Source organism: Rana temporaria, chromosome 5, assembly GCF_905171775.1.
Source record: "Rana temporaria chromosome 5, aRanTem1.1, whole genome shotgun sequence".
Classification (NCBI taxonomy): Eukaryota; Metazoa; Chordata; class Amphibia; order Anura; family Ranidae; genus Rana; species Rana temporaria.
The window spans coordinates 323,354,865-323,376,587 of record NC_053493.1 but is presented as its reverse complement, the minus strand read 5'-3'; the positions used below and the strand labels follow the sequence as shown (position 1 = coordinate 323,376,587).

At 38.4% G+C, this 21,723-nt stretch overlaps 1 protein-coding gene across 3 annotated transcripts in view; it reads left to right on the top strand.

The window, feature by feature from the left end:
* PLAG1 (PLAG1 zinc finger) overlaps positions 1-16,420 on the top strand; it is a 70,977-nt gene extending 54,557 nt beyond the window's left edge. For 2 of the 3 annotated variants that reach the window (XM_040354231.1, XM_040354230.1), the window contains exons 3-4: positions 6,965-7,322; positions 8,753-16,420. In XM_040354231.1, coding sequence (XP_040210165.1) covers positions 7,081-7,322; positions 8,753-10,010 — 1,500 coding nt within the window. In that variant the 5' untranslated portion in view covers positions 6,965-7,080 and the 3' untranslated portion in view covers positions 10,011-16,420. The remainder of the gene's footprint in view (positions 1-6,964; positions 7,323-8,752) is intronic. The other variant, XM_040354232.1, reaches the window with a different exon arrangement.
* Positions 16,421-21,723: the final 5,303 nt, after the last annotated feature.

The window sequence follows — 21,723 nt, the reverse complement described above, 5'->3', positions numbered from 1 at the left end:
CCAGATTCACAAAGAGATACGACGGTGTATCTACAGATACACCATCGTATCTCTGACGTAAACTGGTCCTATCTATGCGCCTGATTCATAGAATCAGATACGCATAGATAGGGCTAGATCCGACAGTGTTACAATGTGTTACACTGTCGGATCTTTTTTTCAATTTAAAAATGGCGCCGGGGGCGTTCCCGCTGATTTACGATAAATAATATGTAAATCAGCGAGATACGCAAATTCACGAACGTACGCGGACCCGTCGCAGTGTTCTTACGTCGTTTCCGTAGCGGTTTTCCGTCGTATACTTACCCTTTCTTTTAGCCAATGTTAAGTATAGCCGACGTTCCCGCGTCGAATTTAAATTTTTTAACGTCATTTGCGTAAGTCGTTCTCGAATATGGACGGACATCGTTTACGTAAGCGTCGCAATGCACGCCGGGAAATTTCGCGGACGGCGCCTGCGCATTTAAATCGGCGCGGGAACGCGCCTGATTTAAATATGACACTCCCCTAGCCGCGGAATTTGAATTCCGCTGGGGGATTTAGGATCCGCCGTCACAAGTTTGGAGGTAAGTGGTTTATGAATTAGCCACTTGCCTCCTAAACTTGCGGGAGCGGATCTTAATTCACGTAGATCGAGCGGATCTATAGATCCGCTGAGCTACGTGAATCTGGCCCTTAAAGTGTAAGTCCAAGCAAAAACTAACTAACTCTAAATCTGCTCTCTGCCACATTCTAAACCTAATCTATCTAACCCTGTAAAGCAAAAATCGTTGTACTTGCCTATTCTGCAGCGGATCCGGTCCTGCAGGAGAGGAGCGACAACGGCTGTGAAATGCATGGGAAGTGATGTTACCCATAGACTTACTGGGCCGGATTCAGAGAAGAGATACGACGGCGTATCTCCTGATACGCCGCCGTATCTCTGAGTGGGGTCAGTCGTATCTATGCGCCTGATTCAGAGAATCAGTTACGCATAGATATCCCTAGGATCCGACAGGTGTAAGTGTCTTATACCGTCATATCTTAGGCTGCAATTTCAGGCTGGCCGCTAGGTGGCGCTTCCGTATGTATACGCAAGGAATATGCTAATTAGGTAGATACGGCGATTCAGAAACGTTCGTCCCGCCGGCGCATTTTTTTACGTCGTTTACGTTCTGCTTTTTTCGGCGTATAGTTACCCCTGCTATATGAGGCGTAGATAATGTTAAGTATGGCCGTCGTTCCCGCGCCGAGTTTTGACATTTTTACGTCCTTTGCGTAAGTCGTTCACGAATACGGCTTTACGTCACGCTGAAGCCGCTGCTGGGACCAGACCGGATTGGCTGCAGAATTGGTAAGCAATGTTTGCTTTACAGGGTTAGATAGATTAGATTTAGAATGTTTCAGAGAACACGTGTAGCGTTGGGTTTTGCCTGAACATCCACTTTACAATATGGCAACCAAGAGAGTGGTAGACACAAACATAATCCACAATGGAGAAAGAAAGGGCTCAGTTATAAAGCAACTGTATTGGCTATTCTGTACAAAAAAAGAAAGAAAGGAAAAAAAAATAAAAGGCAATGTGCTTTACAGAGATGAATGACATTTCCCTTGCTTGTGGAATTGAAGGCAGGTAAAATAATTATAAATGCAGTTATGTATTCATTAAAACAATTTGACATTTCTTTAAATTCCTGAGTGTTTTCCTGATATCAGCATCCTGTCATCTCGGATGACAGGGGAGTCGATCAGTTTTTGCTGCTGTGCATATATGAGTTAATGCTGACACAGGTGGAAAGATTTGAAAAAACCTTATTGGTGGACTACACCTTCACTGTGCAATCAGCAAACTCATTTGCCCAGATCCACAAAGCAGTTACGTCGGCATATTTATTGATACGCCGCGTAACTTTTAGGATGCTCCGGCGTATCTTTGTTTTGTATCTACAAAGCAAGATACGCCTGAAGCTGGGCTAAATCCGACTGACGTACGTCTTGGTACGCCGTCGAATCTAAGGTGCATATTTGCGCTGGCCGCTAGGTGGCGCTTTCGTTGATTTCCGCGTTGAGTATGCAAATGAGCTAGATACGCCAATCCACAAACGTACGTCCGGCGCATTTTTTTACGTAGTTTACGCGAGGCTTTTTTCGGCGTAACGTTACCCCTGCTCTATGAGGCATACGCAATGTTATGTATGGACGTCGGGCCAGCGTAGAATTTTCCGTCGTGTACGTCGTTTGCGTAAAACGTTCGCGAATAGGGCTTTGCGTAAATTACGTTCACGTCGTCTAGGCATTGAGCGGGTGTAATTTAATTTGAAAATTCGACGTGATACTGAGCATGTGCACGCATGCACCGTACGAAAAAAGGCTTCATTTACGTGGGGTCAAGCTTATTTTACATAAAACACGCCCCCCCCTGTTCATCGTTTGAATTCCGCGCCCTTACGCCGGGAGATTTACGCTACGCCGCCGTAACTTTAGAGGCAAGTGCTTTGTGAATACAGCACTTGCCTCTCAAGGTAGCGGCGGCGTAGCGCAACTACGATACGCTACGCCTGCCTAAAATTACGCCGCCCTACGTGGATCTGGCCCATTGTGTGTTCTTGCTCAAGCTGTGTTGCTGAAATGAAGGTAGAAGATACTGCTGTTGTCTGGCAGGGGTCACTTGATCACAAGAGTGGCTGCCTGGAGTTTAGCTTTAAAGTTCATCTTTTGTAAAAAAATAATAATTGCACATCTTATTGCAGGTAAAAAGTGTGCATTTATTATATTTTTACCCTGCAACCTGCAACCCTGCACCCACGATCAGCAGATCACTGGTGCAATGCCAGGATGCTGCAGACTCTGTCAATGGAAGCTGTAAATGAATGACTCATCCATGTGGGCACGGCACGGCACAGACTCACTGTTTTTGAATTGTTACAGGAAGAGGATCCCCCACCCGCTGTCACAGTAAGGGAATGAAGAGCATTGCGGGGAGGTTCTCTTTGGTAACGTTTTACGTGTTCCACCCTAAATACGGGTGTAACATTTTACCAAAGAAAGGCAAACTTATCCTTTTAAGTAAGTAAAATGAATGTTAACAGCTGTATCAAGCTGAGATACACTGATGCATTGAACATTCAGTTTATCTTAAAGGGAAACATCACCCAAAAGGGGAAGTTCTGTTTTTTTTTGCACCCCCTCCCCCTTTAATTATTGGAAGTTTTTGGGGGAGTAGGTACCTGGTTTTGACCCCCCTTTCCTTCACATGACAGGTCCCAGAAGACTGCAGGACCATTCACAAATCGCAGAGCGGCTTGCGCATTTACAGTGAGAACTGGTTGTAAAGCCGCAAGGTTTCTCTTACTTAAAGGGGTTGTAAAGTCAGAATGATTTTTATCTTAATGCATTCTATGCATTAAGATAAAAAGCCATCTGTGTGCAGCAGCCCCCTAATACTTACCTGAGCCCCATCTCTGTCCAGGGATGTCCACGAGGGTTTCAGCCATCCGGGACTCCCCCTCCTTATTGGCTGAGACACAGCAGCGGCGCCATTGGCTCCCGCTGCTGTCAATCAAAGTTAGTTAGTTAGCCAATCAGGAGAGAGAGGGGCCGAACCACAGTTCCATGTCTGAATGGACACAGGGAGCTGCAGCTCGGCTTTGGTGCTTGCTGTGGGGGCACTCAACAGGAAGGAGGGACTAGGTGTTCCAAAGAGGAATCCGAGAAGAGGAGGAGCGGCCTCTCTGTGCAAATCCACTGCACAGAGCAGGTAAGTATAACATTTTTTTTTTTTTTTATAGGAAAAAAAACCGAGACTTTACAATCACTTTAAGATGCTGGGACCTGGACCCGAAGCTGATTGAAGAATGAAGTGATGACAACACTGGATCCTTGGACAGGTAAGTGTTCATATTTTAAAAGTCAACTGTTACAGTATTTGTAACTGCTGACTTTTGCATTTTTTGGGGGGGGAGACTTCAGCTTCTCTTTAAAGCAGAGTTTCACCCAAAAGTGGAACTTTCGTTTTAAGCACTCCTCGCCCCCCTTACATGCCACATTTGGCATGTAATTTCTTTTGGGGGGGTGGTGCTTACTTTAGAGAGGGACTTACTGTCCCACTTCCTCCTTCCACTTCTCGGCCGCCTAGGTGACTCCTTCTCTCCCCCTTAGGGGGCCACTCCCTCTAGGCAATCTTCTGGGATATGTCACAGGTCCAAGAAGATTTCCCACTCGGAAAGTGAGGCGTGACTCGCACATGTGCAGTGCATGCCCGCCCGTGAAACCACAAGCTGTCACAGCCGGGTGCCCACAGTTCCAATGACAGTGCCATGGAGAAGAGGAGGGCTTGGGGCACCTGCAGCACTGGACCGTGGGACAGGCAAGTGTCTGTTTATTAAAAGTCCGCAGCTACACTTTTTGTAGCTGCTGACTTTTAATAAATGGAAAAAAGCCTGGAACTTCACCTTAAGTCTATATTTTATTTCATCAGTATTAGCCAAGTTGAGCAGACTTTTTCTATGTAGATATGGCGTTGCCTTCTCTAGATCCTACAACAGTTTACTCTTAACCTCCCTGGCGGTATGATTCTTTCTGGTTTTAGGTGCTAAAAACGCGGTACAATTATTTTGCATGATAATTTGGCATTTTATATTGTAAGCCTGTAATTCTTAGGAATAACTCACTTGAATCTGACCAAACAGGAGTCTAGTAGACATCTCGGGTATGATAAAGTTTGAAACACAAAATCATTCATTATAATTTAATAAATGACTATAAATAATTATAACAAATAATAATGCAACTATAATAAAAATTATTCAATAATGGAATCAAATCAGAAACACTGAAATTTGCTCAGTTGCAGAATTGTCACTGTCATTACTTTTATGGTTTGATGACGAATTTCCCCACAAATCGCTATTGCTGAATTCTGCAAGTCATTCTAATTTATTATCCCTGTTTTGAGCTGGTCTAAAACCACTTTTGACATAAAGGGACACTTTTTGGTTGCTATGGACAATCTCCAGTTTCCAGGCAGAAAGAACAGTTTGTATTATATAAAAGTGCATGTAGGACACTGGGCAGGCCACTAGGGACAAAGGTGTATTTCTTACATACAGTACTGTAATCTATAAGATTGTATGTATTGTGTTTATTTATCTTTTTAAATTTGGCGCCGATCTCCGCCCCCGTGTGTCGTAACTTTGTAGGGAACGGAGCTCGGCGGCACTCGGCACTGTGAATCGAGCGAGGAGGACAACGCTCGATCACACAGCGGGGCGGCATCGCAGGATCCAGGGACAAGGTAAGTAACTTGTGCCTGTGGATTCTGCGAGGCGGTCCTGAGTCTGGCTCGGGGTTACCGCTTTTGGTTCTGAAATTCCACCCCGAGCCGGACTCTGGAATACCGGCAGGGGGGTTAAGGGGATTCTGTAGATGTGGATGAGGGCCATCAAGGTTTTTTTTCCAGCTTCCAGATCCACCATCTTAAGTAACTTAATCTGTTTACTATGCGAGCCTATGAGTTTTAAAATAACTGTGACCTTTTCTCATTAAAGATGAAACCCAGGAATGGGATTTCTTTATACACTTACGTTGGGTCAGCTTGGCTTAAACAAATTATGCAAATGTACCTCTGTGTGGCCAACGGTTAACCTGTAATTTATTGTAAACTGCATTCTCTTCTGGCAGATGTTCCAGCAATTTCCCCTTTGTGGAAGAGAATTGCTTGCTCTGGAACCTTCACCACTTTGGAGAAGCCTTGTTTTTTTTCATTGAAAACAAGGTTTCATCTTTATACGTCAGACAATCAGAAGTTGAAAAGTCACTTGCCCCGGCAGCAGTGCCAGAGCAAGTGACTCTTTTTTTTTTTTTTTTTTTTGTGCGCACAGTGGGGAACTTGCTGGAGCAAAGCTACTGTTGTAGCATATGTTACAACAGTAATTTACAGATCCACCATCGACCACACAGAGGTGGCAGCATCTGCATGATCGCATTCCTGGAATTACTCAATTGCACAGATTCTAAGGCTGCAACCTGGCTTTCTGTTCATACTTTCTACAATATTTACAAGGTTAATGTGTCTGCTTTGGCAGATGCTCGTTTCATTTAAAAGGTTCTGCAAGCAACTGTTTCAGACCTTGGTTTCCCCTTGTTTGGTTTTTCTTGTTGAGCTGATTCACCTATATTTAAATGTTCTCACTGTTCAGTTGGCACTTCTTTTGGACGTCTCTAGGTTGCTTAATTTTTATCATGCTGTGTCCCCCAATGGACCATAAAGAGCATTTCTGTATTCCCTGTAAAATCTTTTTCTCAGGGTCCAAAATCTGAGAAACACAGCTCAATCCCCTTATATATTAATATTTACTTTGGACTGCTTGCAACAACTGACAGATGTGGGGAGGAGGCACTATACCTTCAAGAGCGCTGGCCTTCAGTTTACCCTGTAGGTGTGTAGTGTCCATTTCTCCTATAGGCAGCATTAGGTTTCTCTAGGTTTCTTTATTTTCACCAATCTGTGTAATGGAAGAGATTTTATGATGAGTACAAACATCCTATTTTTCACAGAATGTGGGCAGGACTGTGGGTGTTTTTTTCACATGTTTCTGAGCAGTCTTTATCCTGCTCTGCTGTGTGTGCTGACAAAGCCGCAGAGGCTTTAGAGACAGAGAGAACAGTGCTGGAACCAGGGAACACATGGGTCTGTATTTTTCAATTTAGATTTAGGGCCATTCAAGAAATAAGAATATCAGAAAGAAAACCATGTACAAATGATGAACACAAGAATATAAAATTACAACTATTCAGCTGTGTCTGCTGGGTCATTTGAAGTACCTTCTAGCAATATTACAGGATACCAGAACCTGTAACCCAACTTTCAATGCAATAACAATAATACATTTGTTTCTCTTCTTATGTTTCTGCTCTTTAAGGCAACAGAATTTAGAATAAAGCTCCATTGCTACATAGTTATTTTATATTATTTTTCTTTTTTCAGTCCCCTATTGTTTTTTTTTCGACCACATGGAACTTCTGAAGCCACCAAAAACGCTGTCACTTAGTGGAGTTGGGCAGTTGCCAGTTGTCCAACAAGAAGGCCTGGTATAGGCTGCGATGGCCACTGTCATTCCTGGTGATTTGTCAGAAGTAAGAGATACCCAGAAAGTCCCTTCAGGGAAGCGTAAACGTGGTGAAACAAAACCAAGAAAAAACTTCCCTTGCCAACTGTGTGACAAAGCATTTAACAGTGTTGAAAAATTAAAAGTCCATTCATACACTCATACAGGAGAGAGGCCCTACAAGTGCACACAACAAGACTGCACCAAGGCCTTTGTTTCTAAATACAAATTATTAAGGTATAAACTCTTATTTATCTTTCAGCTTTTGTTAAAGGGCAACTCTGTTCAGTGCCAATTAGAGAAGTTTAGGTAGGGGACTGCAAAATTAAATTGCTCCATGGTCTTATTCTGCAAACTGACTAGTTTTAAGTGGCTCAGTCACTTCAACATAAAAGGCATTTTATGCTGCTGATGGGTATAAAGAAAAGGAACTTAGAAGTGCCTGCTTCATCCAAAGCTGGACCAGTGTTATCTGGCAAAGCCTTGGCATTTCTTTGTACTGTAAAAGCTCTCTCGCACCCCCATACATTTCTGTTTGGCCTATCACTTTTATGGACTGCCTCCCTGTCTAACACAAATTTGTGGGAGGGTTGTGAAAGTTTTTGCACTTTCAGGGAAATGCCAGGAAGATCTGTTCTTAAATGAACACTCTAAATGTATTTATTGAATCCTGGATTAGGTGCACACCTCAGGTTTGGGGAGTTTCCTGGAGAATGCAAAGGCACTGTTCTAGAAAACCTAAAGTAAACCTGTTATTAGAAGAATATGGGCACCATTATTGCTGACATCCTTTTGTAAATGCTAGTTGGATGGCTATTATATTGATCCACGTGTTTAAGTAATTTCTGAGTTACTAACCCATAAAAAGTATGCATATAAAAAAAATCTGAGAAAATATAGAAGTCCTTATCTGTCTTCTTGTTTCAGTGACTGAAAGTATGGAAGTGAGAAAAACAGTGTGACAGACAGGGAACTAGCATTTTCAAAAGCATAATTCCACAAAATCAGCCTCTGGTCTGTTGTAAATGGTTACATTTAAAGTATGTGATGTCACATCTGGGACAATGTTTTTACTAAGTACGATAAAATCACAGTGTAGAATTAAAAAACGTTTTGCATTAATGTACCTCTAGGGTGTGTTAACTTGCAGCATCTTCATGTTGAGTGTTAAGAATTTCCCAAATACATCTAGGGAGCTTACTCTTGGTGGGCTTAGAGGAAGGCTGGTGATTTCCATAAGTGCACAAGCCAAACAATTGGAATGTCTGATTGTAAAATTAGAGCACTGACTAGTAAGATTTAAACATTAAACTGCCAATGCCCCAACCATGCTGCTTCATTGATTGGCTCTGAATGGGGTTGCCAGCTAACTTTTTGCTCATTTATTGCATGTCTTTTTATTTGACTGTAATTTAACAAGCTTCCTCTGTAACATTTTGCTTAAAGAAGGCATTGAAAACTGTTGTGCAACGGAATTTGGAGGACAACTCCCTTTTTATTAACAAAAAATGTTTAGTCTGTTTTAATAGGATACATGATGCAAAGCATTTTTTTATGGTAAAGGTTTGATTTTCTTGAGCTATATTATTAAGTTTGAAAAAAAAAAAAAAAAAATTCTGTTTTGTCATTCTAACAGTTATTTTACTTGACTATATCTGTGTTTAAAGGCATATGGCTACACATTCTCCAGAGAAAACCCACAAGTGTAATTATTGTGAGAAAATGTTTCACCGAAAAGACCACCTAAAGAATCACCTGCATACCCATGATCCCAATAAAGAAGCCTTCAAGTGTGAAGAATGTGGAAAAAACTACAATACCAAGCTTGGGTTTAAACGTCACTTGGCTTTGCATGCTGCTACAAGTGGAGACCTTACCTGTAAAGTATGCTTGCAGACTTTTGAAAGCACGGTGGTGCTGTTGGAGCACCTAAAGACCCATGCAGGCAAATCTTCCAGTGGTGTTAAGGAGAAAAAGCACCAGTGTGAGCATTGCGACCGACGCTTTTACACTCGCAAAGACGTCCGCAGACACATGGTAGTGCACACTGGGAGAAAAGACTTCCTTTGTCAATATTGTGCACAAAGGTTTGGACGTAAGGATCATCTAACCCGTCATATGAAGAAAAGCCACAATCAAGAACTGCTTAAAGTGAAAACGGAACCTATGGACCTGTTGGATCACTTCACCTGCAGTGTTCCTATTAAAGATGAGCTGCTTCCCGTGATGTCCTTAGCTTCCAATGAGCTGATATCAAAGCCATTTACAAACAGTTTGCAGTTAAACCTCTATAACACACACATTCAGTCCATGCAGAGCTCTGCAACTACACACCAAATGGTTGCTTCAACATTGCCTTTGGGTATGCCATGTCCAATAGATATGGATCCTGTCCATTCTTCTCATCAGCTTTCGCTGAAATACCCACTTAATTCTACCTCATATGCCATTTCCATGCCTGAGAAAGAACAACCTTTGAAAGTGGAAATAGAGAGTTACCTTATGGAATTGCAAAGTGGCATGACGCCTTCCTCTCAAGAGTCACCTTTATCTTCGTCAAAGCTAGGCTTGGATTCTCAAGTTGGGCCATTAGACGATGGTCCTGATGGAGTATCCCTCTCTAAAAGTTCTGTATCAATTAGTGAACCTCTTAACCCATCTTCATTGGACTTTAATCAGTTGTTCAACTTCATACCTTCCAACGGTCCCCCTTACAATGTACCAGTATCTGTTGGGAATTTAGGAATGGGTTACTCTCAAGAAGAAGCTAATTCATCGATGGCACAGATCCCCCCACAACCACAGGATCCTCAAGATCCTAGCAATAACATGTGTTTTGGTTCTTTACATTCATTGTCTTCTGCTTTTACAAGTAATCTGAATTCAGCCACAACATTGCCACGATTTCATCAAGCTTTCCAGTAGGAGTTATTACTATGGATTGCATTAGATAGCTTTTTTATCTTAGTGCCAATGAAAAGACATTTGAAACACCTCTACTAGTCTATACTTTAACAACCTTAATAAGCCAGTACATTGTTAGCTTTTCACCTTTTTACAAATGTCTTAATTGTTTACTCTCATTTTAGACTCCTTGCTCTTTGTGGCAGTATGCTATAATGCCAGCTAATTTTTATTTTTTCTACCTGTAGGAAATATTCATAGCTTTAATGCCCAATTTATTATTAAATTATTCAAATTGGTCAAGTATCAATGAAAAAGTTATCACCAATATAAAACAAATGCTCATATGTTAAAATGCTGAATTCATAATTCTAAGAATACACTTTTACAAGAAGGATTTTGGAACATTGATGTGAGTTTAATTGAAAAAAGTACAATTTTAATGCAAAATGCAACGTATCGATAAACCTTCAACTTAAAACTGTTATGCAACAGTTATGTTAAATATTCACAATGGGTTGCACTTTTGTATTTTATAAATTTTACATATGGCTCTTTTCAGCCAGGGCAAAAAAATACCTTTATTGTCAGAAGATTGTATGAAAAAAATGCCTCAGCCTGTAGTATTGACTACTACGTATGTGCCTTCATATAAGCCAGTGTCAAAAAGAAAATATATAAATATATATAGTTTTTGTGATTATCTGTTTATATGGTATGGTACTGCCATTCAACAGATACACGCCGCCAGCACTTGCAGATATTTTTACTTGGTTTAGGACCTTTTTTTATTGCCAAGGTTTCAAAAGAGGACTCTAAGGAGTTATGTAAAAGCATATTGCTTACACCACTTTGCTTAGAAACTGTTATAACCAGCCCCAATCAACATGCTCTGCTATCTGATTTTAGGCATTAGGAGGGAAGGCAAAGTCTATAACCGAAGAATTACATGGTTAATATATATATATATATATATAATAATAAATTAGTTATAATAAAGTGTACCTGAGAAAATATGGCAGGGCAAAAATATAAACATTATGGGAAATTTTCCATTATATTTTCTTAGTAAGTCAATTTTAGTTATTGTTTTTCCAGTAACTTGTAAATATTCATTGTATGTCTAACAGTATTTTTCTTCTAAAGGCATTATATAGTAGGAATTGTATTTTTTTATGCAGACTGCTTTTAACATTTCAGAGTGAAAATAACAAATCTGTGCATATAAGATGCACTGACAGCTCTGATATTTTAATATTCATCCTATAGTTTCTATGAAACAATTTGATGGCTTTCATTGAACAATTAGTGTTCAAGGTTGCCTTTTCTTCACAGAAAAAATAAATAAAAATACTGCGCAGCAATAAAATACAGAAGGGAATAGGTAAAAATGTTAATATCTAGCCTAATCCACATTCAGTAAGGATAGTTAAAAGGACTGTAGGTTTCTCAAAAAGAAACACACCTAAATAATTGATTGCCATTTTGTTTAGAAATGTTTGGAAAGTTTCATTTCTGTGTTTTTTAGTTTTGTGTTTCCAACTTACAATTGCTGCGTTTTTGATTTCCTGTAATTTTTTTTTTATTATTTCTTTTTGTGTTTTTTTTTCACAACCCTTATTTCTTATTTTCATCTCCTCTTATTTCCTTTATTTTTGTCCATTTATCAGGCAGACTACCTAAGACGCATTAAACCTGCCTTTTAATACATAGGGAAAAAAAACACCGTATATAGGCTAAAGCCTGCCACATGTCCTAAATCATGGCCTTATATTGGATATTTTGGGTAAATAAAAGTGCCATATATTTATATTATTATAGTATACTATGTTTCAGTTAGTATCTGGATGTAAAACGTGTTATGTATTTGTGTGTGTGTGTATATATATTATATAAAAATATATATAACTTGCGCCAACACCCTTAAAGTAATAATTAGCCAAATTCTGCATTTTATTGGAAGGATTTTTTCTTAAAGAATTATATTCCATGAAAAAATTATAAAAAAATAATAATAATCAAGACAATATGTTGAACCTTAACTGGTCATCATGGCTTCAGACAGGCTATAATGTTACAATTGTCTTACCCTAGATCTAAAATATATAAGCAATTGCTGATTATTTTTAATGCCTTAAATTAGCCCCACTACTGGCAGCATATCCATACTTTGCTATCCAATTACATTTGACCCATTTTTCATAGTGGGCATACACTACTAGATTTTGAAAGGTAGAAGAAGTCCACTGGCAAAATGGGTATTCTTTTTTTTTTCTTTTTTTTTTTATAACACTTTTTTCATTTATTGTATGTCCAACCTCTAATTTGTGGATTACAGTGAATTTACAAATTTTGCCAGTAATTTTTTTTTCTTCTTTTTTAAGAACCATATGCTGACTGATACATGAGCCAGAGCTGTTTGCGTTGAGGTTATGAATGTTAAGATTTTCTTTCAGGATTATTTGCCTAGTTTGTTTGATGTGTGTCATAGGCCAATATTTTGTCAAATTAAGCTTGGTTGACATCTATGTTACACATATTATGAAATATAGCACTTTTTTGGGGAAAATATAAAAAGCTAAAAAATGTGGAACCTTTTATGAGAGAAATAAGGTAATGCTTTTATTATAGATTTTTTTTTTTTTTTAATAATGTGTTCAATTTCCATTAGTTTAAAACGATGTAGAACTTATAGTAATAATGCTTTGTGAGAAACCCTAGTTTTGAACAGGTACAACTTTATTTACAGTGTTGCTTATCCGATTGCTATGTTGCACAAACCAGTGTCTTTTTTATTTTATTTGTATTCTTAATAACTCTTGCTGCCAGAGATACTTGTGGAGTATTGCAGAATTCCACCATGGATTCCATTCACACAAGTATTAGTGTTGTTTTCAATACCTACTGATTAGGTTTACACACTTCAAGACACACTGCCTTCTTCAGTGGGATGTTTGACGAGCAGACTTACACTTCTTCTAATAAGGCCTGGTTATTTGCCGCACCTTATTTAGAACAGGTGTAGGTAAATGTCACCATTATTACTCCTGGTAGATGGAATCATCTATCATGATGTGCAAATCAGCTTAGTTGACACAGCTATTTCTATTATGAATGCACAGTTCTATCCAAGTCTGTTTTTTTTTGCATACATTTTTTTGTAGTAGGGTTGAAGTTGCAGTAGGCACACTGTTGTCAAGTACTATCCTGTGTGTGGGGCAGAATAATTTCAAATATAAAAAAATTATAATAATTAAGCACGTACAGTATGTGGAACATTGTCAGCACCTAAATGAAGAGCTTAATATAAAATCACAGATATGTCCCTTTTTTAGTTCCTTTAAACTTTTGGCACTTATATTCTTATTCTTAACCAGTGCTATATGGAAGATTAATGTGTAATAAAACATTGTCTGGTAGTCTTGAATTCATGCACTTATTTTGGGGTCACAAAACAAATTTGACCCCAGGGTTTTTTTTTTAATTACAAAAAACCCACAGCACAGTTGGTATCTCCAGTGTTAACAAATATGAGAAAGGGAAACACTCTACTGATATAGTAGAGTGATGAAATGAGGGAAACACATGCAGTCTAACACTTAGTGTGACAGATGACATTCCTCAAAAAGCTGATCTAATCATATTTAAAGGGCACCCAAGGACTTTTAAATCCTCAACAAATGGAGAACCACATGCTGTCCATAACTAAGCTAACAAGAAAAAAGTAGAAGGGAAGAATAAACAAAATTGAGATTGCCAATGCCAATTTTTAATGTACCATCTTTGTACCAAACAAAAATAAAACAGGTTGAGTCAATATGGCAGTGTAAAGAATACCAATCCATAGCAATCAATTGTATACTGTAGTTTGTACAGTTAAAAATATGTTTGGCTGCTACAGGTTACTATTTGCATATTGCACTACATTATTGACAGAGCCAGATAATGTGGCTATCCATCCAACCTACCCATTTTTAAAATTCTGTAATATACACTTTACACTATTACTAATACAATGCAAGATTTCTTTAGGAACATAACTACTCATAATTTTAAACCTGTTTTCGCTTTACTCGGATAGGAATTTGTTAGGACATGTAAAAAAAAGTACATCCCATGGAAATTGTTGACATATTTGAACAGGTAAACATAGGATATTCATTCAAGCCATGCCCACAGATAAAGATAATATAATTGAATTAAAATGCAAGCAATAAAATCCACAAGGGAAAATAGGACTGATACAAGTTTTTTTTTTTTTTTTTCTAGCCACACAACTGATATAAACTAAAACACAAAGAAAACTTAGCTTTTTAATAATTTAATCAACAAAAATATTAATAGATGTAATGGTGTATTGTGGGTAAAGTACACCTCAGAAGCTGGTATTGCCCCTTTCAGCAGAATCACTTCTTGTAGGAGTTTTACATAATTTCCCACCAGTCACTGATATTGAATTTTGACTGCTACTCAATGCAAAATTCCTTCAGTTGCAGGATGGTTTGTGGGTTTCTGTGAACAAACTGCCCATTTAAAATCCTCACCATATTTCAGTAGGATTGAAATCATTGAGTTGAGTAGGCCGATCCAAAAACCTTTACTTCATCTTTTGGAGCCATTCTTTGGTTGGTTTAATTTTCCAACAGGCTGGTTAAACAGAATTTGATTGGTAGATCAACATCTGTTCAACTACAGTGCCCATACATGGATTGAAATTGAGCCTGTCCCTGCTGAACTGGTGGAATTTCAATCCATGTATGGCCAGCTTTAGATTTCCCTTGCTTTTCATCCCAGTGACATTGGGACAATTAAAGTATCTCCCAGGTGGGACAAAGACAGCATTAAAATGTTGACAGTGGCTTTAACATGTCCCTACTCTTTCCAGAATAAAAAAGAAAATGCTCACACTTTTAATGGATACATATTTTAATTTCACAAATATTACATATCACTGGTTGTTCATATTCAACCTAATGAAATATACAGTTACTGCAAATGTTTTAGTTCATGATGATCATTCCAGTGTAGCAGTATTCCTTAGCCAGGAGCCCTTGAGCCACATGTAGCTCCCAGCTACCTTTCATGTTGGCCTTGGCAGCTTCCTATTGGGGACTCACTGTGTGTCTAAACACTGTAGTCATTATGCACTATAATATGGCCAATAAGCCAAAATACCTTATTAAAACATTTTATTTATGAAGCTTTACTTGCTTTTTGTCTTTTTATGCTCTTTTGTGGCCTATGAGCTGAAAAGGGTAGGAAAGGGAGGCTGAAGAGAACCTCCAGAATATTTTAGACCTTCATTTCACTTTAGAAGGAACGTACTTACCTGGGGGGCAGTGTCTCTTGACCAGAAATCTTGCCATATAAGTGATCCTTACATTGATGTGTGTAAGCACTTTTCAGTTTAAGCTTCAGTGGTACAATCCAACCAGTATGAATGTCTTTCTTCTCAAAAACACTCCTGCAATATTGTACTATTGGATCATCATGCTGCTAATGTAACTAGGGAAAACCGTTCTCTAATGGTGCTACAACCTCCCTGTCACTTACAGATGTATTTTTACCATAGAAAAAAAGGACTATTTTATTATAGCGATAGTTGTATGATATATTTTTATACTGTGATTTAGTTTACCCTTTTACTGAACATTGTACAACACCACAGCGTATTAATATGCACTTGCAAAGCGGAAAAAAAATCAAGAAAAAAAAAAGGAAAATACATGGACATGCTATTTGTTTCTCAAACACACCCAACTTTTTCTTTGTTTCAAGCTGAAAATACGTGAAATGGGCATAATATATAGCGTGGTGTGAAGATCACTCTGTATATTACACAAAAAAAATAAAACCTATGCCTTTCTGTATCACTTTGAAAAGTTTTTGGAACTGATTAAATCTCTTCTGACTCATTGCTGAAATGTATATTTTTATTAAGTGGAAAAAAGTTTGGACTTACAAATGCTAAAAAGAATTATTTAGTTTATAAAAGGTTTTAAAAGTCAAAGAAGTTGAAGTAATTGCATTCCAGACTGAATTTTGTGTATCTTTCTTGCATTTAAAAAAAAAAAAAAGTTATCAAGAGATATGGGAAGTTGTGTTGCTTATCATGTAAATGTACTTACAATGTATTCACAAACTACTGTTGTATTTGTATAAAATATAGACAAAAAGATTGCATATATATATTTTTGTGTATAAGCTCTGTAAAATAGCAGTCACATTATGAAGCTGCAGCGGGTCGTCATGTTAAGCATTCACATCCAAAGAGATAGACTATTTATTGTCCAGAATCTCTGATATTAAAAGATACCTTGCTGCTATTTTAAACAATAGAGCTGCAGCTTCTTGAGGCCTACAGTGTTTGCTGTATAAAATATGTGAACTCCACAAAATCAATAAAATCGCAGAATGGTTTAGATAACATATGACAGATGTTTCATTGATTTTTTTTTTTTTTCATTAATTTCTGAAGTTTAGCATAAGGCCTTATGGAACTATATTGGAAAGAAATGTGTTTGCTTGACAGGTATGGCTGGGTCTATACAAGCTCAAAGAGAAAAAACAATACAAAGTTCTATAAAATCATGATTGAGCTTGTGAAGAATCAAAATGTTCCACTTTGAAATATTTAAGCAAATTAATAAAACATTTTAACTTTATTCTAAGGACAATTCTAGGACCCCCCCCCCCCCCCACACACACACACACACACTTTCCAAACTGCCTGATCTCAGTAACACACGATGTCTCCTATGGCCATAACTGTAACCCATACAGAATCATACAGATAAGAGGAATGTAAACAACCTAAGGGCTTGAGTTGGCCTCTGGGAGTTTTTACCCCCTTTATGACCAGGATATTTTTTTGCTATTCAGCACTGTTACTTTAACTGGCAATTATGCAGTCATGCAGCACTGTACACAAATTGAATTTGTAAAAAAATTCACACAAATTGAGCTTTCCTTTGGTGGTATTTAATCACCACTGGGTTTTTCTTTTTTTGCTAAAGATTTGAAAATTGACCAGTCCTTATGTACTGATGGCCTATCTCAATTCTTGAGGCCCTTAAAATGCCAGGACAGTACAAATATCCCCCAAATTACCTCTTTTTAAGAAGTAGACAGTCCAAGGTATTTAGTAAGAGGCATGGCTAGTTTTTGAAGTTGTACTATTTTTTCTCAATTTTTTGGAAAATGAAGAAAGTAAATAAAATGTGTTTTTACATACTGTTATAAGTGAATTACAGCTTTGTCACATGACTAGTGGCAGTGATCAGGGATACTGACTTGTGAATGGTAAAAAAAAAAAAAATTCCCAGGGGGGTTGATCAAGAAAATGTATTTATTTTTTCACACTATCGCTAACCGGGTTGTGTACTGTTATAACAAATAGTTAACTGTCATTAATGGCTTTCCATTCATGACAGCTTGTTTTCTGTTGACATGCTGTGATTGGCTAATTACATGGCACAGGGTGTCAGGTACCATGTGATAGCTGTGGGCCAATTACAGCTCTACAACACTAAAGCTGTTCATAAATGTTTTACATTGCTATCATTGGTCGTAACGATTATATGTTTACAATCGCATGATACCCCAGCCACTCATAGCGCCTGGGTTCCCGAGCGCTGTGATCCGCTGTGTCCACCGCATGCATCAGTCATGGGTGTGTTACTGTGCATGTGCTCGGTGACATACCAGTACCTCACTGTGCTGTCCATCTACAGTAAAACTACTGTGGAAGGGCAGCAAGTGGTTAATACTGTCATGTTTACTTAAGAGCTGGAAGTCCGTGTTTGATAGTTTTCAGTTTGTGTCCTGTACTCACACCGATAAGACTTCAGGGAAACTCTCTGTTGTGATTTTTAGGGGAGCATTTCTAGAAGAGCACAGATTGACTTCTTAGCAAACCTCAGAACATTTCTGGAAATACTCTGCACTGCATTGACATTTAACCCTTCATTTATAAACATTTAAGCAACATTCACACAAGAGTTCATATGTGGTCACTAGCAAAAATTTGTAGATTCTTGCCAGAGGTTTTAAATACTGTTGCACACATGTGAGTGGTTAGATGAAAATATTGACCCTAGGTGCAGCCAGTCTGCATCCAAGGTCAGTGCTTCTTCAGAGTTTCCATACTTGCTGCAGGAAATCGGAGAACAATAATTTAAAACACAGGGGGATCCAAATTGATCAAGTAAATAAAGACCCAATTATGAGAAGGGTACTGACTCATCATTTAAAAATAACCGGTAGTGCCCACAGTACAAAAATAAATTGGTAAGCTAAAGAGTGGGAAGACATCCAATGATGTATTTCTAATATGGGGCAAACTGCAGTTGCAGTCTCACTTTCAATATAATATAAACATAATATAAATATTATATATATCATAAATATAAATATCTATTTAAACATCAAAAACTGATAGTGGCTTACACAATACATTATTAAAAAAATGACGTTGTCACATGTAAAATAGACCCGGGGTCACATTCATGATATCATTTAAGCATTTGACCAGCTGATATATACCGAGTATAATAGTATAATAGCAATTTACTCAAGGGTCCTATTGAGACATAGGAAACCTCTGTAAAATTAACCACACAAGGTGTGGTTAGCCTAGCTGACATCTAGGCTCAATAATGTAACCCAATGAAGAACCACTGATAGACTGACTGATTATTTCATAAATGGAACTTCTATATTTTAATATATACAGTAATTAGCCCACTGTCCATTCAGAGTTATGCCCTGTACACACGATCGGTCCATCCAATGAAAACGGACTGATGGATTTTTTCGTCAGTTATCCGATGAAGCTGACTGATGATCAGTCGTGCCTACACACCATCGGTTAAAAAAACGATCGTGTCAGAACGCGGTCACGTAAACCACGTACGACAGCACTATAAAGGGGAAGTTCAAATCCAATGGCGCCACCCTTGGGGCTGCTTTAGCTGATTTTGTGTTAGTAAATGACAATTCGTGCTTTTCTGTCTGTTACAGCGTGATGAATCTCCATAACGAACGCTAGTTTTACCAGAACAAGTGCTCCCGTCCCCTAATGTAGTCTGAGCATGCGTGGATTTTTAACCGATGGACGTGCCTACAGACGATCGTTTTTTCCTATCGGTTAGTTAACCATCAGATAATTTTAAAACAAGTTCCTATTTTTTTAACCAATGGTTAGTCTGATGAAAACGGTCCATCAGACTGTTTTTCATCAGACAAACCGATCGTGTGTATGCGGCATTACAGTGCTCAGTATATATGAGTACACCCCCTTTTGAAAAGTAAGATTTTAATCAATATCTCAAAGAAACACAAGAACAATTTTCAAAATTTTTACAAAACTTGGGTCTTATAAAACATTTATTTAGCTCATTACATGAAAGTAAGATTAATAATATAACTGATTACAAAATCTTCAGTTTTACTCTAATTGGTTGAATACACCCCACAACAAAAACTACTACATCTCGTATTTTGTATGACCTCAAAGATTTGTAAGGACAGCACCAAGTCTTCTAGGCATGGAATGAACAAGTTGGTGACAAATTGCAACATCTATCTTTTTCCATTCTTCGAGAACAACTAGAGCCTGGATGCTGAATGGAGAATGATGCTCAACTCGTCTCTTCAGAATTCCCCATAGGTGTTTGATTAGGTTCATCTCAGGAGATATACCTGGCCACTGAATCGCTTTCACCCAGTTCTTCTTCAGAAATGTAACAGTGGCCTTAAATGTGTGTTTTGGATCATTGTCATGTTGGAAAAGTGCACAACCACCAAGGGCACAGAGTGATGGTAGCATCTTCTCTCAGTATAAATTAGTAAATCTGTGAATTCGTGATACCATCAATTAAAAACAGCTGCCCGACACCAGCAGCACTCATGCAGCCCCACAGAAGGAAACTGCCACCACCATGTTTTACTGTAGGGACCATTCATTTTTCTTTGTAATCCTCATCTTTGCGACGCCATACAGTTTTGAAACCATCAGTTCCAAAAACATTTATAGAGAGAAAGTTACCGCTCCAGGTGGATTGTGTTATGGACAGCCGCACTCCAAAAAACCTTGATGGCTGTCTTTTATTTAAAAAGGAAAAATGCACTACAAAATACAGGCATATACATCTGATGCATTTCGCACTATTAGTTAGTGTTTAGTCATAGCTAAGCACTAACTAATAGTGTGAAACGTATCAGCTGTATATGCCTGTATTTTGTGCTGTGTTTTGTAGTGCATTTTTCCTTTTTAAATAAAAGAAAACCATCAAGGTTTTTTGGAGTGCGGCTGTCCATATTTCCTTTTTCCACCAAAAACATTTATCTTGGTCATCACTCCAGAGTACAGTAGCACTTTTGTTACAGTATTCCGACTGATAAGTAAAGCTGTGCTGATCTTGTAGCCTTCACCTCAGGTCTTGTGACATTTCTCTTCCATGTGGTGCCATTGCTGGCAGCATGAAATGGGAAGGTGTTTTCTTTGATAAGTATTGCCCTTTTATTATCAACTGTCTGCTGGACACCTGTTAAATGAATAATTAGACTAACCTGAAGTTGAATTCTTGTTAATTAGGATTTTGGCTGTCAAAAATTTAGCTTTGCTCCTAAGTAGGGATGAGCCGAACACCCCCCTGTTCGGTTCGCACCAGAACCTGCGAACACACCAAATGTTCGTGTGAACTTTAGAACCCTATTAAAGTCTATGGGACTCGAACATTTGAAATCTAAAGTGCTAATTTTAAAGGCCAATATGCAAGTTATTGTACTAAAAAGTGTTTGGGGACTTGGGTCCTGCCCCAGGGGACATGTAAAAAAATACAAAAAAAGTTTTAAAAACGGCAGTTTTTTCGGGAGCAGTGATTTTAATAATGCTTAGAGTGAAACAATAAAAGTGAAATATTCCTTTAAATTTCGTACCTAGGGGGGCTGTAAAGTATGCATGTGAAATAGCGCATGTTTCCCATACTTAGAACTGTCTCTGCACAAAGTGTAATTTCTGAAAGGAAAAAAGTAATTTAAAACCAGACTCGCGGCTATAATGAATTGTCGGCTCCTGGCAATTCAGAGAGAATTCATTCATGAAAAAAAAAAAAAAACACGTGGGGGTCCCCCCCAAATTTAATTACCAGGCCCTTTAGGTCTGGTATGCATATTAAGGGGAACCCCAACATCAATTTAAAAAACAAAAAAAGGGGGTTTTTGGGACTTTAAATGAGATGCGTTTTTAAACAAACAGTAGTATAAGTAAAATAGTAAACATGTCTAACTGTATATGTTAAAAGCAGAGGATTGGTTGCACGCATTTGCAAGTGCATGAGTAAGCTGCAGAGCCAGCGACAAGGCTCTCTGTGATCTGCAGTCCTAACTAAACTTTTGAAGTCTCCTCAATGGAGGCATGTAAGGACTGATGGGTAGATGAAGGACAGGTGACTAGGGGTGTGTCCCCGCCTCCACCTATGCTTGGTATTGTGGTGAAGAGCACTGGAAAAAAACGCATAGTAGTATAAGGGTATCCACAAAACGCATCTCCATTAAGGAGACTTTAAAAGTTTAGTTAGGACTGCAGATCGCACAGAGGCTTTTGTCGCTGGCTCTCCAGCTTACTCATGTACTTGCAAATGCGTGCAACCAATCCTCTGCTTTGAACATATACAGTTAGACCGTTGAATTTGGCTTGCTGTTTGGGTGGTAAGTATGAGCCTGGTTATAA